Source organism: Arabidopsis lyrata, assembly GCF_000004255.2.
Source record: "Arabidopsis lyrata subsp. lyrata unplaced genomic scaffold ARALYscaffold_6, whole genome shotgun sequence".
NCBI lineage: Eukaryota > Viridiplantae > Streptophyta > Magnoliopsida > Brassicales > Brassicaceae > Arabidopsis > Arabidopsis lyrata.
This window is the reverse complement of record NW_003302550.1, coordinates 21,311,387-21,334,608: the sequence shown is the minus strand read 5'-3', so window position 1 is coordinate 21,334,608 and position 23,222 is coordinate 21,311,387. Positions and strand designations below refer to the sequence as shown.

General features: G+C 34.2%; 4 protein-coding genes and 1 long non-coding RNA gene across 6 annotated transcripts; 3 read left to right on the top strand and 2 right to left on the bottom strand.

The window, feature by feature from the left end:
- Window positions 1-4,928: 4,928 nt before the first annotated feature.
- Window positions 4,929-6,039, top strand: LOC9308675 (osmotin-like protein OSM34). Its single transcript, XM_021021520.1, has 3 exons — window positions 4,929-4,933; window positions 5,349-5,761; window positions 5,872-6,039. Exons 1-3 carry the CDS (start codon window positions 4,929-4,931, stop codon window positions 5,916-5,918), a joined length of 465 nt encoding a protein of 154 aa, XP_020877179.1. The 3' UTR covers window positions 5,919-6,039.
- Window positions 6,040-6,284: 245 nt separating this feature from the next.
- Window positions 6,285-8,652, bottom strand: LOC9310772 (serine racemase). Of its 2 annotated transcripts, XM_021022647.1 has the most exons (7): window positions 8,545-8,652; window positions 8,004-8,169; window positions 7,833-7,919; window positions 7,341-7,528; window positions 7,190-7,229; window positions 6,754-7,014; window positions 6,285-6,645 (listed from the first exon to the last, which is right to left on the bottom strand). In XM_021022647.1, the coding sequence occupies exons 2-7, from the start codon at window positions 8,165-8,167 to the stop codon at window positions 6,393-6,395; spliced, it is 993 nt and encodes a 330-aa protein (XP_020878306.1). In that variant the 5' UTR covers window positions 8,168-8,169; window positions 8,545-8,652; the 3' UTR covers window positions 6,285-6,392. The 2 variants fall into 2 exon arrangements, with proteins under 2 accessions (XP_020878306.1, XP_002872605.1); XM_002872559.2 differs by lacking the exon at window positions 7,190-7,229 and having other exon boundaries at window positions 7,298-7,528.
- A 2,267-nt stretch (window positions 8,653-10,919) lies between these two features.
- Window positions 10,920-11,870, bottom strand: LOC110227683. Its single transcript, XR_002331366.1, has 2 exons — window positions 11,497-11,870; window positions 10,920-11,111 (listed from the first exon to the last, which is right to left on the bottom strand). It is a non-coding gene; the product is annotated as an uncharacterized LOC110227683 (long non-coding RNA).
- A 623-nt stretch (window positions 11,871-12,493) lies between these two features.
- LOC9310771 (FT-interacting protein 1) lies at window positions 12,494-17,025 on the top strand. The gene is made up of 5 exons (XM_021022566.1): window positions 12,494-13,365; window positions 13,937-14,379; window positions 14,458-14,847; window positions 15,085-15,416; window positions 15,492-17,025. Exons 1-5 carry the CDS (start codon window positions 12,903-12,905, stop codon window positions 16,891-16,893), a joined length of 3,030 nt encoding a protein of 1,009 aa, XP_020878225.1. The 5' UTR covers window positions 12,494-12,902; the 3' UTR covers window positions 16,894-17,025.
- Window positions 17,026-17,473: 448 nt separating this feature from the next.
- Window positions 17,474-19,237, top strand: LOC9308674 (probable phospholipid hydroperoxide glutathione peroxidase 6, mitochondrial). The gene is made up of 6 exons (XM_021022567.1): window positions 17,474-17,782; window positions 17,879-17,955; window positions 18,054-18,115; window positions 18,199-18,317; window positions 18,735-18,902; window positions 19,002-19,237. Exons 1-6 carry the CDS (start codon window positions 17,537-17,539, stop codon window positions 19,035-19,037), a joined length of 708 nt encoding a protein of 235 aa, XP_020878226.1. The 5' UTR covers window positions 17,474-17,536; the 3' UTR covers window positions 19,038-19,237.
- The last annotated feature ends 3,985 nt before the right edge of the window (window positions 19,238-23,222 follow it).

Here is a 23,222-nt window from a genome sequence, read left to right as displayed (position 1 = left end):
ATAATATTGTCGATGTCACATTATTGTCATTGTCACATTATTAAATTCGAAGTCAAGAACTATTGGTACCTTCGAAATTTCTGTTGTTTGTAGTTGTGAGCGTCTCCGGTATCGACTACCGTGGTTTTATGTCAATAAATTTTTCGCTGAGTGGAGGCAATGTATTGATGAAAGTATTTTGTTTTGGTTTTGTTATTTAACATGTATTGTTGGGGTTTGAGACATTGAAACTATATTCCTTTGATAATTAAGGTACACGAAGAGGTACTGCTTCATACAAGTGTTCGCAGATTCTATTCAATCATTCTTGTCATGATGTAACGAGGATGCGAGATATCTTTTCCAACAAGAAGAAAGGACAAATGTCACACATCCAATTTTGATATTTTGATTATCTTTGGTTGTTGATGAGCAAACCAAGACTACTAAATTTATACTTTCTGGTTCTAATGATTTTAGTTTTCCGTTTTGCATTTTACTATATTCAGAGGATAATAATCACTATTTTCTCGCAATAATATATCAAACGTTATGGCGTTTTACCATAATTTTATATTAATGTCGTTATAAAAATTATACTCTTGACAAAATTAAATCAATAATTGTCTAAAACTTATAACCCTAAATGATTAAATCTGGTTTTAATCAACATACAACCCCGCGCCGGGCGCGGGGACCTCCCCTAGTACTTCTATATTTAAAAAGAACTAGGATATGACCCGCGGTACACCGCGGGTTAATTATTTGATTTTTTTATTTTTATAAATTGATGAATTTATTGTGTATAATATTTTTTGTTGTATACTGCGGGTCACATGCGTTGTATCTAAAATAAAAATTTTTAAGTTGTATTTGTTTTGTTTAGTGTTTAAGATTGTATAATTGTATTTTGATTTGTTATTTATAGGATTTCACCTGTGGTATATTGTCTCGTATTAATATTGACCCAAACCCGTCCAACCATATAATCTAAAATGAAATTAAACATCATTTTGTTATTTTTTTAATAACACTTTTATTTAAATGTCATATAATTCGAGTTAATTTGAAAGTTGCTTTCAAATAGTTTCCATGTATATTTTTAAATTAGTGTGTGTTTTTGGACCAACCCGTAAAAACAATTTATAATTGTATCTTAAAATACTAATTAGGATTTCACCCGTGATATACTGTTCCATTTTAGATAATTGTAAAAATTAAAGAAAGATCCGAATGACTCAATTTCAGATCTGAATAAAATAACGACATGATTAAATGCTCAATTTGTTCTTAAAAATGTTAATATAGATTACACACATATTTTTATTCATCGATTGAGTAATATATGTCCGTTTTAAAAAATTTGAATTGTAACATATGCAGAAAAAAAACTAAAATTTACTAACTATTTATATATTTTATAATAATTTAAAATAATATAAATATAAGATCAAATAAAAGTGAAATAAGAATCATATATTTATGTTTAAATTAGGTAGAGAGGTTTTAGGAAATTAGTGCAAATTTGTTATATTAGCATTAAATCATCATATTTGATTTCTTTATCTATAAAAATCGTGGAGAATATACCATAAATAAAGCGTTTAAATATAGTAATTAGTTGAGAAAGTATATATATTTTAGATTTTATTAATTATTTTCGTTTTTTAATTTTGCCAAAATTTAAGGAAAGATCCGATTGGAGATTTCCGGGTCAAAATTAAACAAATTTGACCCGATTTGGGTACCCCAAAAACTGCTGCAAAAATGTATAGTAGATAGATTGAAGATCTTTCTTTTTTTTTGGTCAAACAAAAAAAATTCTTAAAATAAGAAATACCTAGACAAAAAAAAAGAGAAGAAATACCCTAAACTAACACTAAAATAAGTAGATAAGAGTACGAAAATGTTTTTAAACTTTTTTTTATCTTTAATTTCTCGTAATTGCAATGTAAAATCAGATAGATTAGCAAGGAATGCCCATGTTTCCCCACAACTCGTTATGTACGTAAACAATTAATGTTCCCCCGAATTGGCTTTATGAGTCTTTCTAATACTATTTAAGTTGTTGGAAAAAAAAAAACACTAAAATAAGTTTTACTGACAATTATATTGCACACACTCCATAAATTTTTTAAATTAGCATTAGTGAGTTTACACAATAACTATTTTACCTTTTTAAGAATTGTATGACAGACAAGTTTAATTTGATGGGTTTTTTATTTTAATTTCTTTTTTTTTTCTAAACTAGAAATTTATGGGCTGAACTCCATATGTATCCCTACGTCCATGCCAACTTTTAATATTATTACCCGTACCAGCTGCCACTTGATCTCGTGACCTCTGAAAAAGTTTTAAGGTATCTTTTTAGTGGAAATATCGACCTCTGGTTAATTTAATGGTTTTTAATAAAGAGGGTTCGTGAAAGTACAGCTAAGAACCAAGTTTTACAAAAAAAAAATGAATAAACGGGAAGGCCTAGAAATATGGCATCCCATCTTTTAGGTTAAGGGAGACGGGTATTACATAACTATTATTTTTTTTTCTTTTGCTAAACAATGTTACATAACTATTATTATTTTTTCAAGGAGTTTGGTTTAATTTTAAATTTCCAAGGTTAGGATGTTGAGTATTAGATTTTTTTTTTTAATTTAAAGTTATGGTGTGCATTTGAATAATCAAAGGTCCAAAACGGTTTGAGACTGAGTTTTCAAAATTGGTGTGGTTGAGAATGAGTAATTTCATTTTGTGCGGTTTCTTAAAAAGTTCCAAACCTTGTGTGATTTGAGTTTTGATCTCTTATGAAAACAAAAAAAAAAATCACTAGTAGTTTACCCTAAACACACCAATCTAGAAACAAGACTTTTGCGTTAGTCAATAACATAGTTCAAGTCTCCCAATCGATAAAATTGGTACAAATAAAGGTAAGTGATTATGCATTGGAGCTCAAATTGACTTGGAAGAAGTTACTCTAAGTGAACTCTTTGTAATCGGGCTTGGCCTAGTGGATTGTGGCCAAGTGCCACTAACATCATGAAGAGAAGAAATCCACGTTACTTAAAATTTCTAACGTATAACTTGGATTGTAATCATATCAGTTTGAAAATCACATAGGTTCAAAATTACAGAAATAACCACTTACCTCAGTTTAAAAACCATCATCTACATATACATTTTTACAGTACTTTTTTGCTTTAATTCTTTTGGATCCGGGTTTGACCCGGTTTTAGTCTATTCGGATCTTGGATAAGCAATTTTAGGGATGTTGTCTTAATTTCAAACTAATAAATGAAGCCTTTATTAATTTCAAACTGAAAAAATTTATGGCAATATTAAAACGAAATTAATTCTTTTATTAATTCATATTTGTTAATTTCCTTAACTTCTCCCCACACCTAATTATTAATTTTCTTTAAGAGAATATGCGTATAACAAAACAAATAAGTTACCTATTTTAATGGTAAATAATCTTATTTGTTATATATATATATATATGATATCTCTAAACTAACCATATTTGTTATTTACCTTAACTACTTCTAACCATAATTATCTAACTACTTATTTTTATATAGAAAGAATATGTGATTAAAATAAATATTTTGTAAATATTAATTTGGGGACAAATTCTTACGAAAATAATTTGTTTTGTTATAAAATTTAATGTTTGTTATTTTTCTAAATTATTTTTGAAACTAAATTACATAAATACTAATAATAATTTGTCTACACCATAAAATGAAAATAGTTATTTATTTTAAATTTTTATATAATATTACGTAATTTGTTTTAGTTATATTTTCTGATATAGGTGAACAAATTATTTTCGTATTTATGAAAATTATAAAATCTAAATTAGTTTAAAATTTGAAATAACTATAATCCTAAATTTTAATCTTTATGGGTAGGTTTTTTTTTGTGAGCAAAAATATTCAATTGGATCTTTCTTTAAATTTTGGCAATATCCAAAACGAAATTAATTTATAAACTCTAAAAATATCTATATTTTTAACTATTTCTATATCTAAACTCTTTATTTATGACATATATTCTTCACGATTTTTACAGAAAAAGATATAAAATATGATGAGTTAATGCTAATTAACAAATTTGAGCTAATTTTTTACAATCTCTCGACCTAATTTAAACAGAATTATATAATTCTCATTTCACTTTTATTTGATGTTATATTTATATTATTTTGAATTATTATAAAATAAATGTAGTTAATAAATTGGGTATTTTTGATAGAAATAATGATAATCGGATATATGAGTATTTTTGACAGCAAAAATAAGAAACCTTACCGGACTTGTATGGTAACTTCTATGTAAATTATTCAATTTAAAATCGAATATTAAATCAACAAATACAATTCCGAAGTATATGGTAACTTCTTCGTTATTTAGGGAAAAAATTTCGCTAAGATATATAGAATCTTCTAATTATCAGATTAACCATCAAATATTCTCTACGATCTTGAACTATGGAAAGTCATAAAGTTGGTTTACTGCAAAATTATAAAAATTGCGAAAGCGCAAATCAAATATGTTAAGATCTTTAACGATAGAAACTAAAATTAATTTCGTTTAGATATTCTGATGCGATTAACTATAGCATATCTACGCTAATTACTTATAGAATATTTTGCAGAATATGCTTTTCTTAAAACCCTAATAAAGCAACCTAATTCTAAACATTATAAATATAGGCTCTGCTATTCGGCAAATCATTTTTCATTCATCCACACAAACTTCTCTCAGCATTTATGCTTCAGTTTTTGAGCAATCTAATTTTTATTTTTCATTGTGTATTCTCTATTTTCTATTAATGATGTTATGTTTCTACGATTTTAATTCTTTTTTTTTGTTTTGATATCTCAGCATCTATGCTTCAGTTTTTGAGCAATCTAATTTTTATTTTCATTGTGTATTCTCTATTTTCTATTAATGATGTAATGTTTCTACGATTTTAATTCTTTTTTTTGTTTTGATATCTGTTTAATACAAACGCGTGTGGCGTGTCTAAGTATATGTTTTCCTAAAAACATAGTATTTTCCTTACCCCTAAAACATTCATTACCAAGATTTCAAAATTTCATTTTACTGCTAAATCATAATTAATATGACAGATTTTTATTGTAAACAATTTATCATTTTTTCATACACTACACAATTTTCTCTACTAAAAATATACAATATTAAAATCAATGTCACAACATGTAAAATTAATATTTCCAGCGGTATACCGCGGGCTCTCAACCTGAAAAAGAAAAATTAATTTTATTATTTAGTAAAATTATAGGCCCGCGGTGTACCGCGGGTTAATTTCTAGTATATATTAACAAAAGATCACACATACAAAAGTAGTAGAACCAACAAGAAATGGCAAACATCTCACACTCTAATTAAGTTCATATTCTCCATCATTTTCCTCATCTCCACCGCGACGGCTGCCACATTCGATATCCTTAACCGATGTAGCTACACCGTGTGGGCCGCCGCTAGCCCCGGAGGTGGCCGGCATCTAAATCCCGGCCAGTCATGGAGGCTAGATGTCGCTGCCGGGACAAAAATGGCGCGTATTTGGGGTCGGACCAACTGTAACTTTGACTCCTCGGGCCGTGGCCGATGCGAAACCGGTGATTGCAATGGTGGACTTCAATGTACTGGTTGGGGCCAGCCTCCAAACACGTTGGCTGAGTACGCTTTGAACCAATACAATAACTTAGACTTCTACGACATCTCACTTGTCGATGGATTTAACATTCCAATGAGTTTAGGTAAGAAGATCACCGTATATAATCTTTTCGTAAATATGAAAGTTTCACAAAAACATTTTCTTTGTCGTTGATAACATAATGATAATTTTTTTTTGGTGTATTGTTTGCAGCCCAACAAGCTCGAATTGCCACCGCATACTATGCAATGCGGACATAAAAGGCCAGTGCCCGAACGAATTGAGCCCCGGGCGGTTGCAACAACCCGTGCACAGTTTATAAGACGAACCAGTACTGCTGTACAAACGGGCAAGGTTCATGTAGCAGCACTGGGTTCTCAAGATTCTTCAAACAGAGGTGCCCCGACGCCTACAGCTATCCACAAGACGACCCGACAAGCACTTTCACTTGTAGTTCCACTAACTACAGGGTCGTGTTTTGTCCTTAGGCGCTAAGCTCGGTGCTACGAGTCTCACCAGCTCCCGAGTGACCCAGATAGTTATTTGGTTACAAAGGAGCAATAATAATTAAGAGACTCGTCTCTCTTGTATGTGTGTAAGTGTGTACGTAGATATGCGTACGCATGTAATCATAAGATCAATAACTTAATGGATAATAATGAAGCAGTGGAGCATACAACAATTCTCATTGATATCTAAGGAAGTAGTGAAACAAATGCAATAAGCAAAGGTGTTTACTTTGAACACTTAAATGAATCCCATAGAGAGCCCAAATCAACATTACCTCCTGAGAGTACAATTCCTATGTTTTTGCAATCACGCCAAGATTGATTGTTACGGAAACTGTTTGATAATACTGCTGCTAGACCAATAGCCCCACTTGGTTCCACAGAGACCTTCAGTATCTCATAGCACATTCTCATGGCTTCGATTATTTCGCAATCTTCCAAGGTTATCACATCGTCTACTAGATCTCTGACAACCGGCCTAATAGAAAAAACATTATTAGAAGTCATGATTAAGATTTCGAACCCTTTTATGTTCTATATCTGCGCCATAGAGACATGATTCCTATACGAGTAAGAAGTAGATTACCAGGTTAAATCTCCAAGAGAAGCTCGAAGGCCATCCGCTATGGTATTGGTCACAGGTAAAGTGATGATTTTACCCGCAACCTTAGACTTAGCCGCATCATCGGCTCCTTTTGGTTCAGCGGCTATAATCCGAATGCTAGGCTTAATTGATTTGGCAGCAAGAGCCACACCAGATATCAAACCACCCCCGCTTATCGGCACAACTATAGCGTCAATCTCTTGGATCTGCTCGAGCAGTTCCAATGCAATTGTACCCTGACCACTGTTACAAGAACCATAATTCAAACTTTTAGTAAAAATCACTAAACAGTTTCACCAGTAACACATTTATGGCAGAAAAATGGAAGTTATCCCATAAAAGAACAGAGAAGCCCTTATGAAAACAGAGATGCTTTTTCTAATATGCTTTAGACTTCCCATAAGGTAAAATAACTTACATTTTGGAGGAGTTTCCAAAGATTGAAATTTTTGTTTTTTCTAGCCAACAAAGCAGGCTCTAGTGAGTACCAGACATTTGAAAGACCAATATCGAGAAAGCAGAATACCTTATAATGCGTCCATTATTATAAGGGTGGATCAGAACTGAACCTGTTTCCTGCAAAACTTTTGCAGCTACTGTCTCTCTAGAAGACATCGTTGATTCACTCCATATAACCTTACCACCATACCGGATCACATTATCAACTTTGCACTTTGGAGCACCTTTTGGTACAACAATATATGCCGGGATTCCCTGAAGCTTCGCAGCCAAAGACAACGCAGCAGCATGGTTACCACTGGTACAACAAAATCAACAGTAAGTCAGTAAGAGACAATCAAGTCAATACAATAACAGAATATCATCAACAACTCAATCACTATTTAAGTCTATCAATACCAATAAGCACAAATGAAATTAGTCGAAATATAGCATTGATCTTTCAACAGTAACCGAGTAAGGGATTAACAAGCGAAGACAATTGCGGAGTATCATCAACTATCCAAACACTATTAACTCTATCATTGTCTATAACAACAAATGAAATCAGTACACAATAAAGCATTAATCTTTCATAGTATGGAAACAAACTCTTACAAAACCTGCTGTGTGTTACAACACCTTTGGCTGCTTGTTCAGCATCAAGCGACAAAACAGCGTTGCACGCTCCACGGAATTTGAAAGCTCCACTTTTTCCACAATAAACAGAAAACTAAAATGAGAACAATGAGAGAATCTTCACTGATCGAATCAAGCATTAGAAGTCTCCTCACCCTTTCTGAAAGCACTCACACTTAAAGAACAAACTTCTTCCAGAGATTAAATTCAACGATTCAGATGTTAACACCGGAGTTCTATGTATAAACGGCTTAATACGCTCATGAGCTTCCTTAATGGAAGATATATCAGCAGCATACTTCTCTCTATTTGCTTCCATCACTAAACAAGAACATTCAAAGAAACTTCATTATCACTTATCAGAAAAAAAGCCATCTCCTCAATCATCCAAAATAACTTCAAATTTGGTAACTTTATGCTCAATTCACAGATTTTGTCTACCTACAAATGTTATCTTGAAAGAGAAGTCAAGTTTAAATTTTGTCACAAATCACTAAGAACATAGTAGAAATTGCAAAAGACTGAAACTTTACAATTAAAAAAGCTTCGACATTGCAGTTTTCAATTACAGTTTTGATTATAAACCTCAAGTATCAGAAACACAAGAATTGAGATTTTTAGGTTAAACAATACAAAGGAGACTATTAAATCCCCAAAAATGTAAGTAACTGAGACAAAGAAAGGAAGAAAACAAACCTAATTTCTCAAATTTGAGATTAGGGTTTTAGGATTTGGAATTTCAATTTGCCCAGTTTCAGGGAATAGCAGATTTGCAGATTCGAGAGGACGTAGTCGTTTACTCGAAGACAGCACGATGTTATGGAGCTAGAAAAAAGAACGTCACGCTGTTTTATTTCACAAGAAACGTCGTGCATTGCTTGTCTAAATAAATAAAACTATCACATGCCTTTAGCCCATGTGTTTTTTTACGTTGACTTCTCTATAGAAGACTAGAAAACAGGTGAGAAAGAGAACATGTGGAGAGAAGAGATGATATGAGATCAGCGGATAATCCAAATTAAGTTAGAAATATAATATTGTACAATTTGTATAATGATTACTGATTAAATCTTAAATCTTCATATGATAGTTGACTATTTATTTCTTCACTAAAAAACATTTTATATTTTAACTAAACAGCTAAATAATCTCCAAAGACTTCTTACGATGTTAATTTTTTTTTTACGATGTTAATTCTTACCTTTGCAATTTTTTTTGTCCAAAATTTATGGATTCAGGACTAGGGTTGATAACTAAATTATTAATTTTGACTGAGACCTCGACATAACTCGGAGCCAAATTTTATACTTTTAGAAAAATTAAAATTGGTTTATTCTAGTATTTTAAGTAGCATAGATTTTGTACGCATTATTTAACAATTTTATGTTATTTTATCCTATGACAAACTAATTCACATAATATCACGTTGTTTGCTTAGATATCACACGCAAAATGTACCATTTATTAACGGTTTTCCATAGTCAATTTTACCAAAAACAATATTTCCTCTGTATCATTTTGTCTTTTGAGTGAGTGTTTAAAGTTTATAGATACAAGTTAAGAAAACACATAATTTACATAAAAAAAAATTAAAAATATTAATTAAAATGAAAAAAAAAACTCACTAGAACATTATTTAAAATGATAGGGAGGAAATAGTTATCTGGAAAATCAACAAATAGCATGATATCATCGATCATTAGTAGCGTGTTCAAACAAAATGTATAGAAAATAAATATATATCATAATCTGCGATTTTCATATCAACCCTCTCGTTCATCGTGCCATCACTATCTCTCTCTAGTACGTCTCTATATTATCGCTTTAAACATTTTGAGCAGTTCCAAGCTTGAATGTTGGAAACGGAGGCAATCTCATGACGACGGTTCTGAGGACAAGAAAAAGGTTTTTCATCTTTAATTTTTCATTATATATATATATATATATATATATATATATATATATATATATATATATATGTAATGTAAAGACTAAGGATCAAAGGTTTTATCCTTTGATATATATATATATTATTTAACAATTTTATGTTATTTTATCCTATGACAAACTAATTCACATAATATCACGTTGTTTGCTTAGATATCACACGCAAAATGTACCATTTATTAACGGTTTTCCATAGTCAATTTTACCAAAAACAATATTTCCTCTGTATCATTTTGTCTTTTGAGTGAGTGTTTAAAGTTTATAGATACAAGTTAAGAAAACACATAATTTACATAAAAAAAAAAATTAAAAATATTAATTAAAATGAAAAAAAAAAACTCACTAGAACATTATTTAAAATGATAGGGAGGAAATAGTTATCTGGAAAATCAACAAATAGCATGATATCATCGATCATTAGTAGCGTGTTCAAACAAAATGTATAGAAAATAAATATATATCATAATCTGCGATTTTCATATCAACCCTCTCGTTCATCGTGCCATCACTATCTCTCTCTAGTACGTCTCTATATTATCGCTTTAAACATTTTGAGCAGTTCCAAGCTTGAATGTTGGAAACGGAGGCAATCCAATCTCATGACGACGGTTCTGAGGACAAGAAAAAGGTTTTTCATCTTTAATTTTTCATTATATATATATGTAATGTAAAGACTAAGGATCAAAGGTTTTAGTCTTAAGATTATGATTTTGATGGGGCTGTGGTTAAATCCTTGTATGTGAAATATGGAGACCCACTTCTGAAAATACGTGTACGTATAAATACATGCACACACATGTATTTCGTATAAATGTAGGGAAAACGGCTTTTTCCTCCCTAAACTAAGATACTTTGGCCAAATCATCTCTCGAACTTTGTATTGTGCAAAAAACCTTCTGAACTAATCTAAAGCTTGAATTACCTCCACGAACAAAACAATTATGGACTAAACCCACAAATCGTGTAACACTGTTACTGTTCCGTTATGGAAGGCTGACTATGATGCCACATCATCAATCAATCAAAAACGACGTCGTTTTACACATCTTACGCAAAAAAAAAACGACGTCCAAATTGAATTGGGGATTATCAAAATTTGATCAAACCTGTTTAAGCAAACAATATAATCTCTAACAAAACATCATATTGATTCCAAAATGCATAATCAAATAGAATCCAAATTTAATCCAAAATTACATCATAATCTGAATCATAATCTGAGTTTTACATCCGAAAATAAATCAAATTCCCATATTACATAAACTAAATCAAAATCCAAAATAGTCCGAGTACAGAAACTCCAAACACTTAAAATCCTGCAGCAACAACAAGGAATACAAATTCAGACCTTAAACATATGAAATGAATATACAAACAGAGCATAAAATTAATACACAAACCTGATTACAAAAAAAGAAGATACGTGAGCTTGATATGTTAATCCTCTTTTTAATCAGCTTTGATTTTTAATCATTTTCAATCATTTTTCATGAAACAATGAATGAAAAAAGAAGAAGAAGAAGTAAGAAGGCGAAGGAAGAAGAAGAAGTAAGATGAAGAAGTAAGAAGAAGAAGTAAGAAGAAGAAGGAAGAAGAACATAGACACTCAAGCAAAGACGATAGAGAGACACACAAGCAAAATAAAACTTCAAACAAAGCAATTCAATTCAACTTCCAAATCGAAAACGCAAGAGCTTCTACCTCATTGTGCTGTCCAATTTCCCCTCCGCCAAAGTCGATTCTACATCCACCAAACTCGACTAAACTCAATTACTACTCCGTCAAAGTCGATTCCACATCCACATCCACCAAACTCGACAGTCTTCGATTTCTCTCTCTCCCAAACCCAGAACATTGTCACTGTCTTTCTCTTTATTTCTCAAACCCAAAAGTCTTTGTCTTCGTTCTCTTTTTCTCTCAAACCCGACTCTCACTAACCTGAAACCCTTAGTCTTTGATCTCTCTCTATCTCAAATGCGGAACACTTTGCATCCCCAATTAGAATTCGATGAACCCTAATAAAATCCCCAATTCGATTTGTCTGAATGATGTATGCGACGTCGTTTTCTTTTGTTGGGTGGATGTATAAAACGACGTCGTTTAGTTTTTGTTTTGTTTGTGTAGGTAATTCAAGCTTTAGATTAGTTCAGGAGGTTTTTAGCACAATACAAAGTTCGGGGGATGATTTGGCCAAAGTATCTTAGTTTAGGGATGAAAAAGCCGTTTTCCCTATAAATGTATATAGCATTTAATAGTCATATCACTTACTGCTGAGACCTAGCTACTAGTTTTTCTATTGGTGGAAATTTAGATCTTTAGAAATAAGAGCACTGTGCTCAATTTATAAGTCAAACAAACTCATGTGACATAAGCGTTTTTTTAGGATCTTTACCTTAGATAATGGATCAATTTAATTCATTAAATATGTATAACCTATATGCATGCATGAAATCTTGACCTCTTTTATACGCGTCTGCATTTATGTGTGGAGATGATAATATGTGGTTTTTCATTACTTTTCCTGAATCCATCTCATCCAATCAACAAAAAGAGGGTAAAGAGTTGACCTTATTTCTTATATTCACATTTATAACTCAGTACAATAGATTTGGTTTTTGTAGTTTTTTTTTTTTTTTTTTACTTTTAAAGAAAAAATTGATTATGGGTTGTTGATGAGGTCCTAGTTTTTCTTTTTTTTTTTTCCCTAGTTGAGGTACACCATATCGTAGTTATAACTCATGTCAATATGTTAAGGCACACCATATCATATTTATTTATAACATAAATATGCATTATTGTACATGTACATTAAGGTCGGTTCTGATTTTTTTTTTTTTTTCAAGATGAGAAACATTTAAGAAAATCCCAAGAAACTCTGTCTACCCTTACTTGAAATCTAAGTTGGTCTTTCCCAAATTATTTAAGTTTCTCCACAACCTATAAAATATACCAATGAATGCATATGCATGTGCAAATAAATATTATAATATGTAGTATATAATTTCAAGACCCTTTTATCAAAATTGAAGTTGTGAGCTTGAATCTACTCTAAGCCTCTCTTCACTTTTAAGTGTTCGATTTGATCGAACAAAACAAGATCGACGGTCATGATGATGAGCAATCTAAAACTCGGCGTGGACGTGATCGGAGCACACAATCTCTTCCCAAAAGATGGGCAAGGAACATCGAATGCTTACGTTGAGCTTTACTTCGATGGTCAAAAGCACCGAACAACGATCAAAGATCGAGACTTAAACCCGGTTTGGCATGAGAGTTTCTTCTTCAACATCTCAGATCCATCTCGTCTTCACTATCTCAATCTTGAAGCTCAAGCGTATAGTCACAACAGATCTACTAATGGTCGTTCCTTCCTTGGCAAGGTATCGCTTTCAGGGACATCTTTTGTTCCTCATTCTGATGCTGTTGTTCTTCACTTTCCCTTGGAGAGACGTGGGATCTTCTCTCGTGTGAGAGGTGAGCTCGGCTTGAAAGTTTACATAACCGACGAGGCTTCTTTAAAATCCTCTGCTGCTTCTAATGATCATCTAGATAATCTAGATCCGGCAAGAGGTATTAACCGATCAGCTTTGATACCATATGTTATGTAATTTTTCATATACCATTTTAATTTAGGGTGGAGATATGATATTTTTGGTTCGATTCGGATCCGATATATTGGTTTTTAGGAGTTGAGAGTCTAATTGAAACCAAAATATTTCGGTCCAGTTTTGCCAAACCTCAATTGTTTTTTTTTGAATCAAAGATATCTTACTTTTGAAATAGTAATATAGTATTTGTTTTTATGATTTTGTAATCATGAATCTTAACAAGTAGGAAGTGAGCATATAAATCAATCAAATGTTAAAAACTAAAAATGTTAATATAAAGATTTTTCGGTTTATTCAATTCAATTTGATTTCACTAAATTTTGAGTTTTGTTCGATTTCGATCCGATTTATTCTGCATAGAAAATAATGAAAACAATGGAGTTATAAACAAATATTAGTTCAATTTAAAATTTAAAATTTTTATTTGGTTTAGTTTGATTTTATATGCTTAATTATTTATATTTGTGATAATTGTTTAGAGCAACAAAAGCGTGATTTACTTGGAATTGATTTTGTTTTTGTGACAATTTCAGCAATGAAGGTAGAACATAGATCCGACAAACGACATGTGTTTTACAATCTCCCAAACAGTGCTCAAGAACATCAACAACAACATCCACAAGGGCATAACCAGTCCTCTTCCTTAGCCGCTGAACAAGATCATCATAACGAACATCATCACCATTACGTGCCAAAGCACCAAGTAAACGAGATGAGACCCGAACCAGCACCTCCTTCGAAGCTAGTCCATGCGCATTCCATTGCTTCGGCTCAGCCTGCAGATTTCGCGCTTAAGGAAACAAGCCCGCATCTCGGTGGTGGAAGAGTCGTTGGTGGGCGTGTTATCCACAAGGACCAAACCGCTACAAGTACTTATGATCTTGTAGAGAGAATGTATTTCCTTTATGTTCGTGTCGTCAAAGCTCGTGAGCTTCCTATAATGGATATAACAGGAAGTGTTGATCCATTCGTGGAGGTAATTAATTGAGTAATGTTTTATATAAGATTTTATTCAAATAAAAAAATTTGTTTCTAAAACATTTTGTTTTTGTAGGTTAAAGTGGGGAACTATAAAGGAATCACAAGACATTTTGAGAAGAGACAACATCCGGAGTGGAACCAAGTGTTTGCATTTGCGAAAGAGCGAATGCAAGCCTCGGTGTTGGAAGTAGTGGTTAAGGACAAAGATCTTTTGAAAGACGATTATGTCGGGTTTGTTAGGTTTGACATTAATGATGTCCCTCTTCGTGTGCCTCCGGACAGCCCTCTTGCTCCGCAATGGTATAGATTAGAAGACAAGAAAGGGGAGAAGATCAAAGGTGAGCTAATGCTCGCTGTTTGGATAGGTACACAAGCCGATGAAGCTTTCTCTGATGCTTGGCATTCTGATGCTGCAATGCCTGTTGATTGTTCTCCAGCTATCTCCGCCGTTCTTCGCTCAAAGGTACGATATTCAAATAAAACCCCAAAAAATTTTAGTGTGAATGGTAGTAAGCACTAAACGCATATGAAAAAAGAAAGTGTTCCCATGTTTGCAACTTATCAAAAATATTTGATATCAAATGGTTATGTTTAATTTCTTTCTTCTAAATATGTTTTAAAATATTTATTGATGTCACGTTGCTTTCGTTGAAACTAAATCAAATAATTTGATTATTGTGTTACTGTTTTTTAAAAATAGGTCTATCATGCGCCTCGTCTATGGTACGTGCGTGTGAATGTGATCGAAGCACAAGACTCAATTCCAACAGACAAAACTAGGTTCCCTGATGTTTACGTCAAAGCGCAGCTAGGAAACCAAGTCATGAAGACCAGACCGTGCCAAGCTCGAACCCTTGGCGCAGTATGGAACGAAGACTTTTTATTTGTTGTTGCAGAGCCATTTGAAGACCATTTGGTTCTCACCGTCGAGGACCGGGTTGCTCCAGGAAAGGACGAGATAGTTGGCCGTACTTACATTCCTTTGAACACGGTAGAGAAGCGAGCTGATGACCATATGATACATGCGCGATGGTAATGCTTCTACTTATGATACTAGATTCATAATATATAAAATTAAAAGGTTTTGATAGAAATTTGTTTTGATAGGTATAATCTGGAGAGACCGGTTATTGTAGATGTGGATCAGCTCAAGAGAGAAAAATTCTCTATGAGGATTCATCTCCGAGTTTGTCTTGAAGGAGGCTACCATGTTTTGGATGAGTCGACACACTATAGCAGCGATCTCCGCCCATCCGCGAGACCGCTCTGGAGACAACCGATTGGAGTTCTTGAACTCGGGATCTTAAACGCTGTTGGACTACACCCAATGAAAACTAGAGAAGGCAGAGGAACCTCTGACACTTTTTGTGTTGGAAAATATGGCCAAAAGTGGGTTAGAACGAGGACAATGGTGGATAACTTGTGTCCCAAGTATAACGAGCAGTATACGTGGGAAGTATTCGATCCAGCGACAGTTTTAACCGTTGGTGTGTTTGATAATGGACAGCTTGGAGAAAAAGGAAATAGAGATGTGAAGATTGGGAAGATTCGCATAAGGTTGTCTACTTTAGAGACTGGACGGATCTACACACATTCTTATCCGCTCCTCGTTCTTCACCCTACCGGGGTGAAGAAAATGGGCGAGCTGCATATGGCCGTGAGGTTCACATGCATCTCGTTCGCAAACATGCTTTACCAATACTCAAAACCACTTTTGCCTAAAATGCATTACGTAAGACCGTTTTCAGTTATGCAGCAGGACATGCTTCGGCACCAAGCTGTGAATATAGTGGCTGCACGGCTAGGTAGAGCAGAGCCTCCCCTGCGGAAAGAGATCATTGAGTTTATGTCGGACACGGATTCACATTTGTGGAGTATGCGTAAGAGCAAAGCTAATTTCTTCCGGATGATGACGGTTTTCTCTGGCGTTATCGCGGTTGGGAAATGGTTCTCGGACATTTGCTCGTGGAGAAACCCGATCACGACCGTTCTCGTTCATGTTCTGTTTCTGATGCTTGTTTGTCTCCCGGAACTGATCTTACCAACCATGTTTCTCTACATGTTTTTGATCGGGCTCTGGAACTACCGATTCAGACCACGTTATCCGCCACACATGAACACAAAAATCTCTCAAGCAGAGGCGGTCCATCCAGACGAGCTTGACGAAGAGTTTGACACGTTTCCAACCACAAGAAACCCTGACATGGTGCGGTTAAGGTACGACCGGCTAAGAAGCGTGGCCGGGAGGATTCAGACCGTGATTGGAGATCTTGCAACACAAGGAGAACGTTTTCAAGCACTTTTAAGCTGGAGAGATCCACGCGCGACCGCGATATTTGTTATATTCTGCTTTCTTGCAGCCATTGTTTTCTTCATAACACCAATTCAGATTGTTGTAGCGTTGGCTGGTTTCTTCACGATGAGGCATCCGAGGTTCCGACACCGGCTTCCTTCTGTTCCGGTTAACTTCTTCCGCCGGTTACCTGCTCGAACGGATAGTATGCTTTAGCTTTAAGTCCCTTACATGTCATTGTCGGGTATAGATTTGATTATGTTATTATTTGGAACCTGGATTTATTTTATATACAGTTTGTTCATTTGAAAACGTCTAAGATTTTGGATTGCTATATGGTATTCATTAGTGTTTCCTTTTCAAGATATAGCTCTAGAAAAATCAGAGAAAGGATCAGTGAGTCCAAGATTCCTAATTTGGTATAAACTAGACACGAAATTCGTCTAAATTAAAATGTTGTCTTTTTGTGAGCTTCTAGATTCCATTATCTAGTAACTCCAAATTGTGAAGCATATTTTAATTTCACACTTAATTCGAAATTTCATAATTGATACTATTATAGGAATGAGTAATAGAAATAAAAGTTATGGGCCAAATTTAGGCCCAATATGAGAATATAATCGAAAAGGCAGTAGTAGCGTTCACATTACGCCGCCACAATAAACGCAACTGATGACGTAATCACACCGACTGTTCTCCACGTGTCTTCCTCTCAAACATCCACGTGTCTTCCTCTCAAACATCCACGTGTCAATTCCATTCTCCAACCACTGAACACGGATCATGAGGCTAAATGATATTTTGACTCCAACAAAATAAATATCTAAATTCTGTGAGAAACGAATCTTCTGTTTTGCAAATGCTTCGATCCTCAATTCGACTTCTCTATATAAGAAGAACCAGTCCTCTCCTTCGAAGTTTATCATCATCATCATCATCATCATCATCATCTTCATCAAAACGATTCGATTCTGCGAAACCACTTTTCAATTCTCATCGGATTATTTCTCTTCCAATCTCTACAACGGGTGCTAAACTTTCTAGATCGGAACATTCAATGGCTACTTCTTCCGAACCCAAATCTATCTACGATTTCACCGTCAAGGTTCGATTTTAATTTCTTTTATTAGATCGGAAATTTGTGTTTGTTGATTGGATTTGTGATCCGATTTTGAACGATTTGAGTCTGGAATTGAATTAGGATGCTAAGGGAAACGATGTTGATCTAAGCATCTACAAGGGGAAGGTTCTTTTGATTGTGAACGTTGCTTCTCAATGGTAAAACTTCGATATTTGTGTAACACACAGGCTTGATTTGTGATCATAAATTCATTGGTTAGTGACTTAGTTTCTTTGGTGTTTGAATTTTCATGCAGTGGCTTGACTAATTCGAACTATACTGAGCTTGCACAGCTTTATGAGAAGTACAAAGACCATGGTATATAATTACTAGTTGTTTGTTTGTTTGTAATCATGGGTTGTGATTTTGTTTGTTGTTGATGGTTACGATTTTTGATTCAGGGTTTGAGATTCTTGCGTTCCCGTGTAATCAGTTTGGGAATCAAGAGCCTGGTACAAATGAAGAGATTGTTCAGTTTGCTTGTACTCGTTTCAAGGCTGAGTACCCGATTTTCGACAAGGTAGCAACTTTTCTTGTTCTGTGATTCTTTCTAGTTCAGTCGTATTTTAACATCTTGGGATATACTAGTTCTTCGTTTTAGTTTGAAACAAGAGTAATCCCATTTTGAATGAAGAAGTTATTTAGTTTCGATTTCGTAGTTTTTCGCATTTCTTGAGTAAACCCTCGAGATGAGGTAGCACTTTTCAATTGTCCACTATCTCAAATTCATTCAGACATGATATGTGAGAATGTTGCAAGCTCTAATAGTATCATTGAACCATTTTTGGATCATGTAGTTGAAACTAATAACTTTTTCGTTCAAAATGGGTGACTCTGTGTTTCAAACTACAACCAAGAATTCAAGCTCTTTCAGTATCAGTGAATCATTTTCAGATCTCTACTTGGACTTGATTCTTTTACCTTTGCACTAATACAGGTTGATGTGAACGGTGACAAAGCTGCTCCAATCTACAAGTTTCTGAAATCAAGCAAAGGCGGGCTTTTTGGAGACGGCATCAAGTGGAACTTCGCTAAGTTCTTGGTTGACAAAGATGGAAATGTTGTTGACCGTTACGCGCCAACTACTTCTCCTCTCAGTATTGAGGTAATAATGTCTCTATCACATATAATCATCAAATACTTGAGTTTTGTTTAGAGCCTCAGTTTCTAATTGCTTTGTTACATCGTTGTTTCGCAATTGCAGAAGGACCTGAAGAAACTGTTGGGAGTTACTGCTTAAGCGAGGAAAGAGGCATTATTAGACAAATAAAAAGCTCATTAGTATTGTGTTACCAATACTGTGTAGTAAGCTGAGTTCGTGAGTGTCTTTGGGAGTACTACTTATTTCCTCGGTACAATTATAATCCGTTTTTAGCGGCCAAACTATGTAATAAACGTAGATCTAAATATCAGATTTCCCTTTACGTATAATTTTGAATATATCAGAGTAAATGGAAAACCCAACTTAAGTCAATAAAATAAAATATTAAAAGGAAATGTGAAAAGGAAATATTTTCGAAAGCTAAAGTTGTGCCTGTGTATGTTTAGAAGTTCTTAAACCGAAATTACTTCTTACTTTGGCTAAGTAGCCGATCGGTTAGGAAACAATTTTGTACTGATCAGTGAAAGATGCGCAAGGAGCGTCATCAAGTTCACAGCCCCGTTTGTGGTGCGGTATGGGCTTTATTTTTGGGAAGCTCTGTGGGATATAGTGTATACTGCAACAGAGTTTCATAAAGAGGAATCCTGAAAGGAAGAAGGTATACGCTTTTCTCTCAGCTTCTTCTTGCTACAGCCTTGGGGAATGAGACCGAGAAAGAGTAACACGGCAGCTCGTATGGGACGCATTTTTTTTTACAAAAAGAAAACGATGAGATTAAAGAACTTGAATTCTGATATTCTTAGAAAGATTTGTTGATGTCTTTGAACAAAATGATTGGATTCTTGAATTCTGATTGTATTAATGTATTATAGACAAATCGGCTGTTATGGACAACATTTTTTTTCTTTTGTGATTCAACATAAAATTTTATTTAGTCAGATTGCATTACTCTTTCTAGATATATTAAAAAGTACAAACTCTAAATTTATAGGTACCTAAAACAGAGAATATAATAGTTGAAAATTGAAATATGAGATATAGACAAATACGACTAGATTTCAAATAAAGTGACAAAATATCACAAAAATAAGTCTATCAAAGGAATCATTTCAAATATTATATGGAAAATATCAATGGATATGCTCAGAGGATTGAAAAATTAGGTGAGTAAAATAGATACTATTTCTACAGTAATAAAACTAAGAAGATTACTATACTATCTTTCTTTCTCTCTTTGTTTTTAATTTTTTAATTTCTCACATTTACCTCTCTCTTCTCTTCGTTGCACATTTCCGGAGAAATTGCTCCGGCCAAGAATTCATCTCAGTGAACTTGAAATAACAAAATCTAAATGGAGTGAGTTTTTAATTCCGTGATGGGTAAAGCCATGGACAGCAGTTTTGGATACCGGCGGAGTCTATGGTTCAATTTTTGGTTCAATTGTGGTGTCATTCAAGTAACAAAAGCAAGATATCATGTGGGTTTGGAAGTTCATGAACCCGGCGAGCTGTCAGTGGTCATTAATGAAAAATTTTGATGATTAAACTTTTTTTTGGCAAAGTTGGAAGAGGAGATAAGGAAATATGGTGAAGGATGTCTCGGATTTCGTCCCAGAAAAATAACGTACCCGTTAACCCATAAAACTTTGTTTAGACCGTAAACAATTTGGTTAATCTATTAAACTATCTTTTAGTAATCATTTATTAAGTTTGTATCTTTATGTTTTTCTTGTTTAGTAATGTATTAACATGGTACAAAAAATATGTAATTCACACAAAACTTTTTCTTTTAATTAAATTTTGTATCTTGTTAATATTTTATATAGCATGTTTATAATTTTTGTATTGTGTTAAATGTTAAATTTTCGACATACAATTTACTTTACCATGTTAAATAAATAAATCAATATCTAAACTAATACATAATCATTTGTTAGGTATCTCGTCGGCATCCTAATTTATCAATATATAATACTATTTAATGTATTAACAGATTAATAGTAATATTATTTGATATATTTAATATCTTAACACGTTACAAGTATGTGTAGTGCGTTATCATTATTGTTATCGTTATCATTCTGTGTAATTTGTTTATAATATTTTTATCATGTAATTAGTTAAGCTTTTTTAAAAATATATATTAATTCACAATTCTAAATTAATATAAAATATTAATTTTTTTATGATATGGCAACTTGTTTAACACGATAACTATGAATGTAACACATATTATATGAACTTATCACGATAATATATCATTTAACATGTAAATAAAATCACTGTTCACATAGATGAACAGTGTCGTTATGTGGTTGATAAATATTATCCGGTGATGAACAGTATCATCGACGCCGGAATGAATAGTGTCGCAGATTTATTGAAGTAGGAAAACAATTTTTTTAATCAATGGCATTTTCGTTATTAATCATAAATAGAAGGAGAAACTTGGTTTATTTTTTCTTTCTCTTTCATACTTACTTAATTACTAGGATATGACCCGCGGTACACCGCGGGTTAATTATTTTATTTATTTTTGATTTTTTATAAAATGTAGAATTTGTTGTGTATAATATTGTTATTGTTTGTGTTGATAAATAAATCTCGATTGATTGTGTGCGGTTTTTAGTTAGTCGTTAGTTTACGATATTATGTAATCTAATATTATTTTGTCTTTTACATAGTTCACATAGAATTATTTGGATTTTATAGTAACAATATTTTTTTTTATTTGGCTACATCACATTTATTATGTTTGATTGTACATTACCAAACAATAAATATCACATTTTATTGTTAATTCTACTATTTCACCCGTGGTATACAATCCTATATTTATATCAATCCAAACCCATCCCGCCATATATTCCCATCTCGTGAGAATTAAACATCATTTTTTATTTATTTTTCTTATTAATAGTATTTGTTGGGGTCGGATTCCATCCCTTAGCACCGAGCCGGATTTGGACGTCTCAGGGAACTTCTGAAGGCACCTCGGAGAAGCATACCAACCACTTCGGAGGAAGCAAGCCATCACCTCGGTGCAAAGTGTCATTCACCTCGGGTCAGTACAACGGTCGCCTCGGGGAACGCCCGTAGCCTGCTCGGGATCTGCCAGCAAGCTTGTGAATCCGAGCCGGCTCTCTTCGAGTACCCGAGCTGGTTCACACCAGCACGCCCGAGCTGGCTCCTTCCGTGTGCCCGAGCCGCTTTCCCTCGGAAACCCGGGCCGCGCTTCTCTTATCTCCGAGCCGATTGCACAAGTTATCCGAAGCTAAGTCTCCATCATCACCCGAGGCAAAGACTTAGTAAATATTCGTCTTCAAAGTACCATTTCCAGGCAAGGCGTCATTTCCAAAAAAGAAGGATCATTTCCGATAGACCCGGAAATGATAAGGAAGAATCTCGAAGGATCAACTCGAATCAGGAAATCTTCCAAGAAACTCCGAAGAATAAGGAAATTATCCTAAATCCGCGATACTCTAAGCCGACTTCAAGATAAATGGAAATCTTCCGAGAATATCGCTGGAGAGGTGGTTTATGATCGCTATATAAAGAGACTCAAGGCTCTCATAGGAAAACAAGCAATATCGCTCTAGAATTTATACTACACAAAGCTCTTACAGCACGAACACCTTTTTCTTTTACGATCAAACTCTTGTACGATCAAAACTACTCTTTTTATCAATAAAATCAAGAACACCATCTTTGGTTACAATTGTTTTCTGTTGTTCTTTGAGAATTCACGCTTATCGTATCCCTAAAATAAAACCCTAGACAAATCTCGATTGTGTTAGTTTCGACTTCCACAGTTTGGCGCCGTCTGTGGGGATTACTTTAGAATTCTCTTACCCTAAGAACGCAGGACTCGAATACCAGAGAGGATGGTGAACGAAGACGATCGTCAGACACCACCAGCCGGAGGAGGGAACCCTAACCCTCCGAACCCTCAGAATCCTCAGGCCGACTCGGCAATCTCAGCGACCCTAGCCGAACTGAAGGATATGATGGTTAAATTCCAGAAGAAAGCCGACGACCAAGAAAAAGCTAACAAAACCTTGGCGCAGCGAATCGACGAAAACGCAACCCGTGGGCAACAAAAAACCACGCGTTTCTAGACTCGGCCGCCATGAGCCCGGAGGGATTTGCCCAGCATCAACCCAACAAGACTCACGTTCGTGACACCAACCGACAATACTAGAGTCGCAACTCGAGCCGACCCTGCCAGACGCGAGAATCAGGATGATCCCACCGAGCCAGACGCAGTGGACTTGACGAACGAGGCGGATGATCTGCAAGACGAGCGCACCCGAGCCGGAGCTAA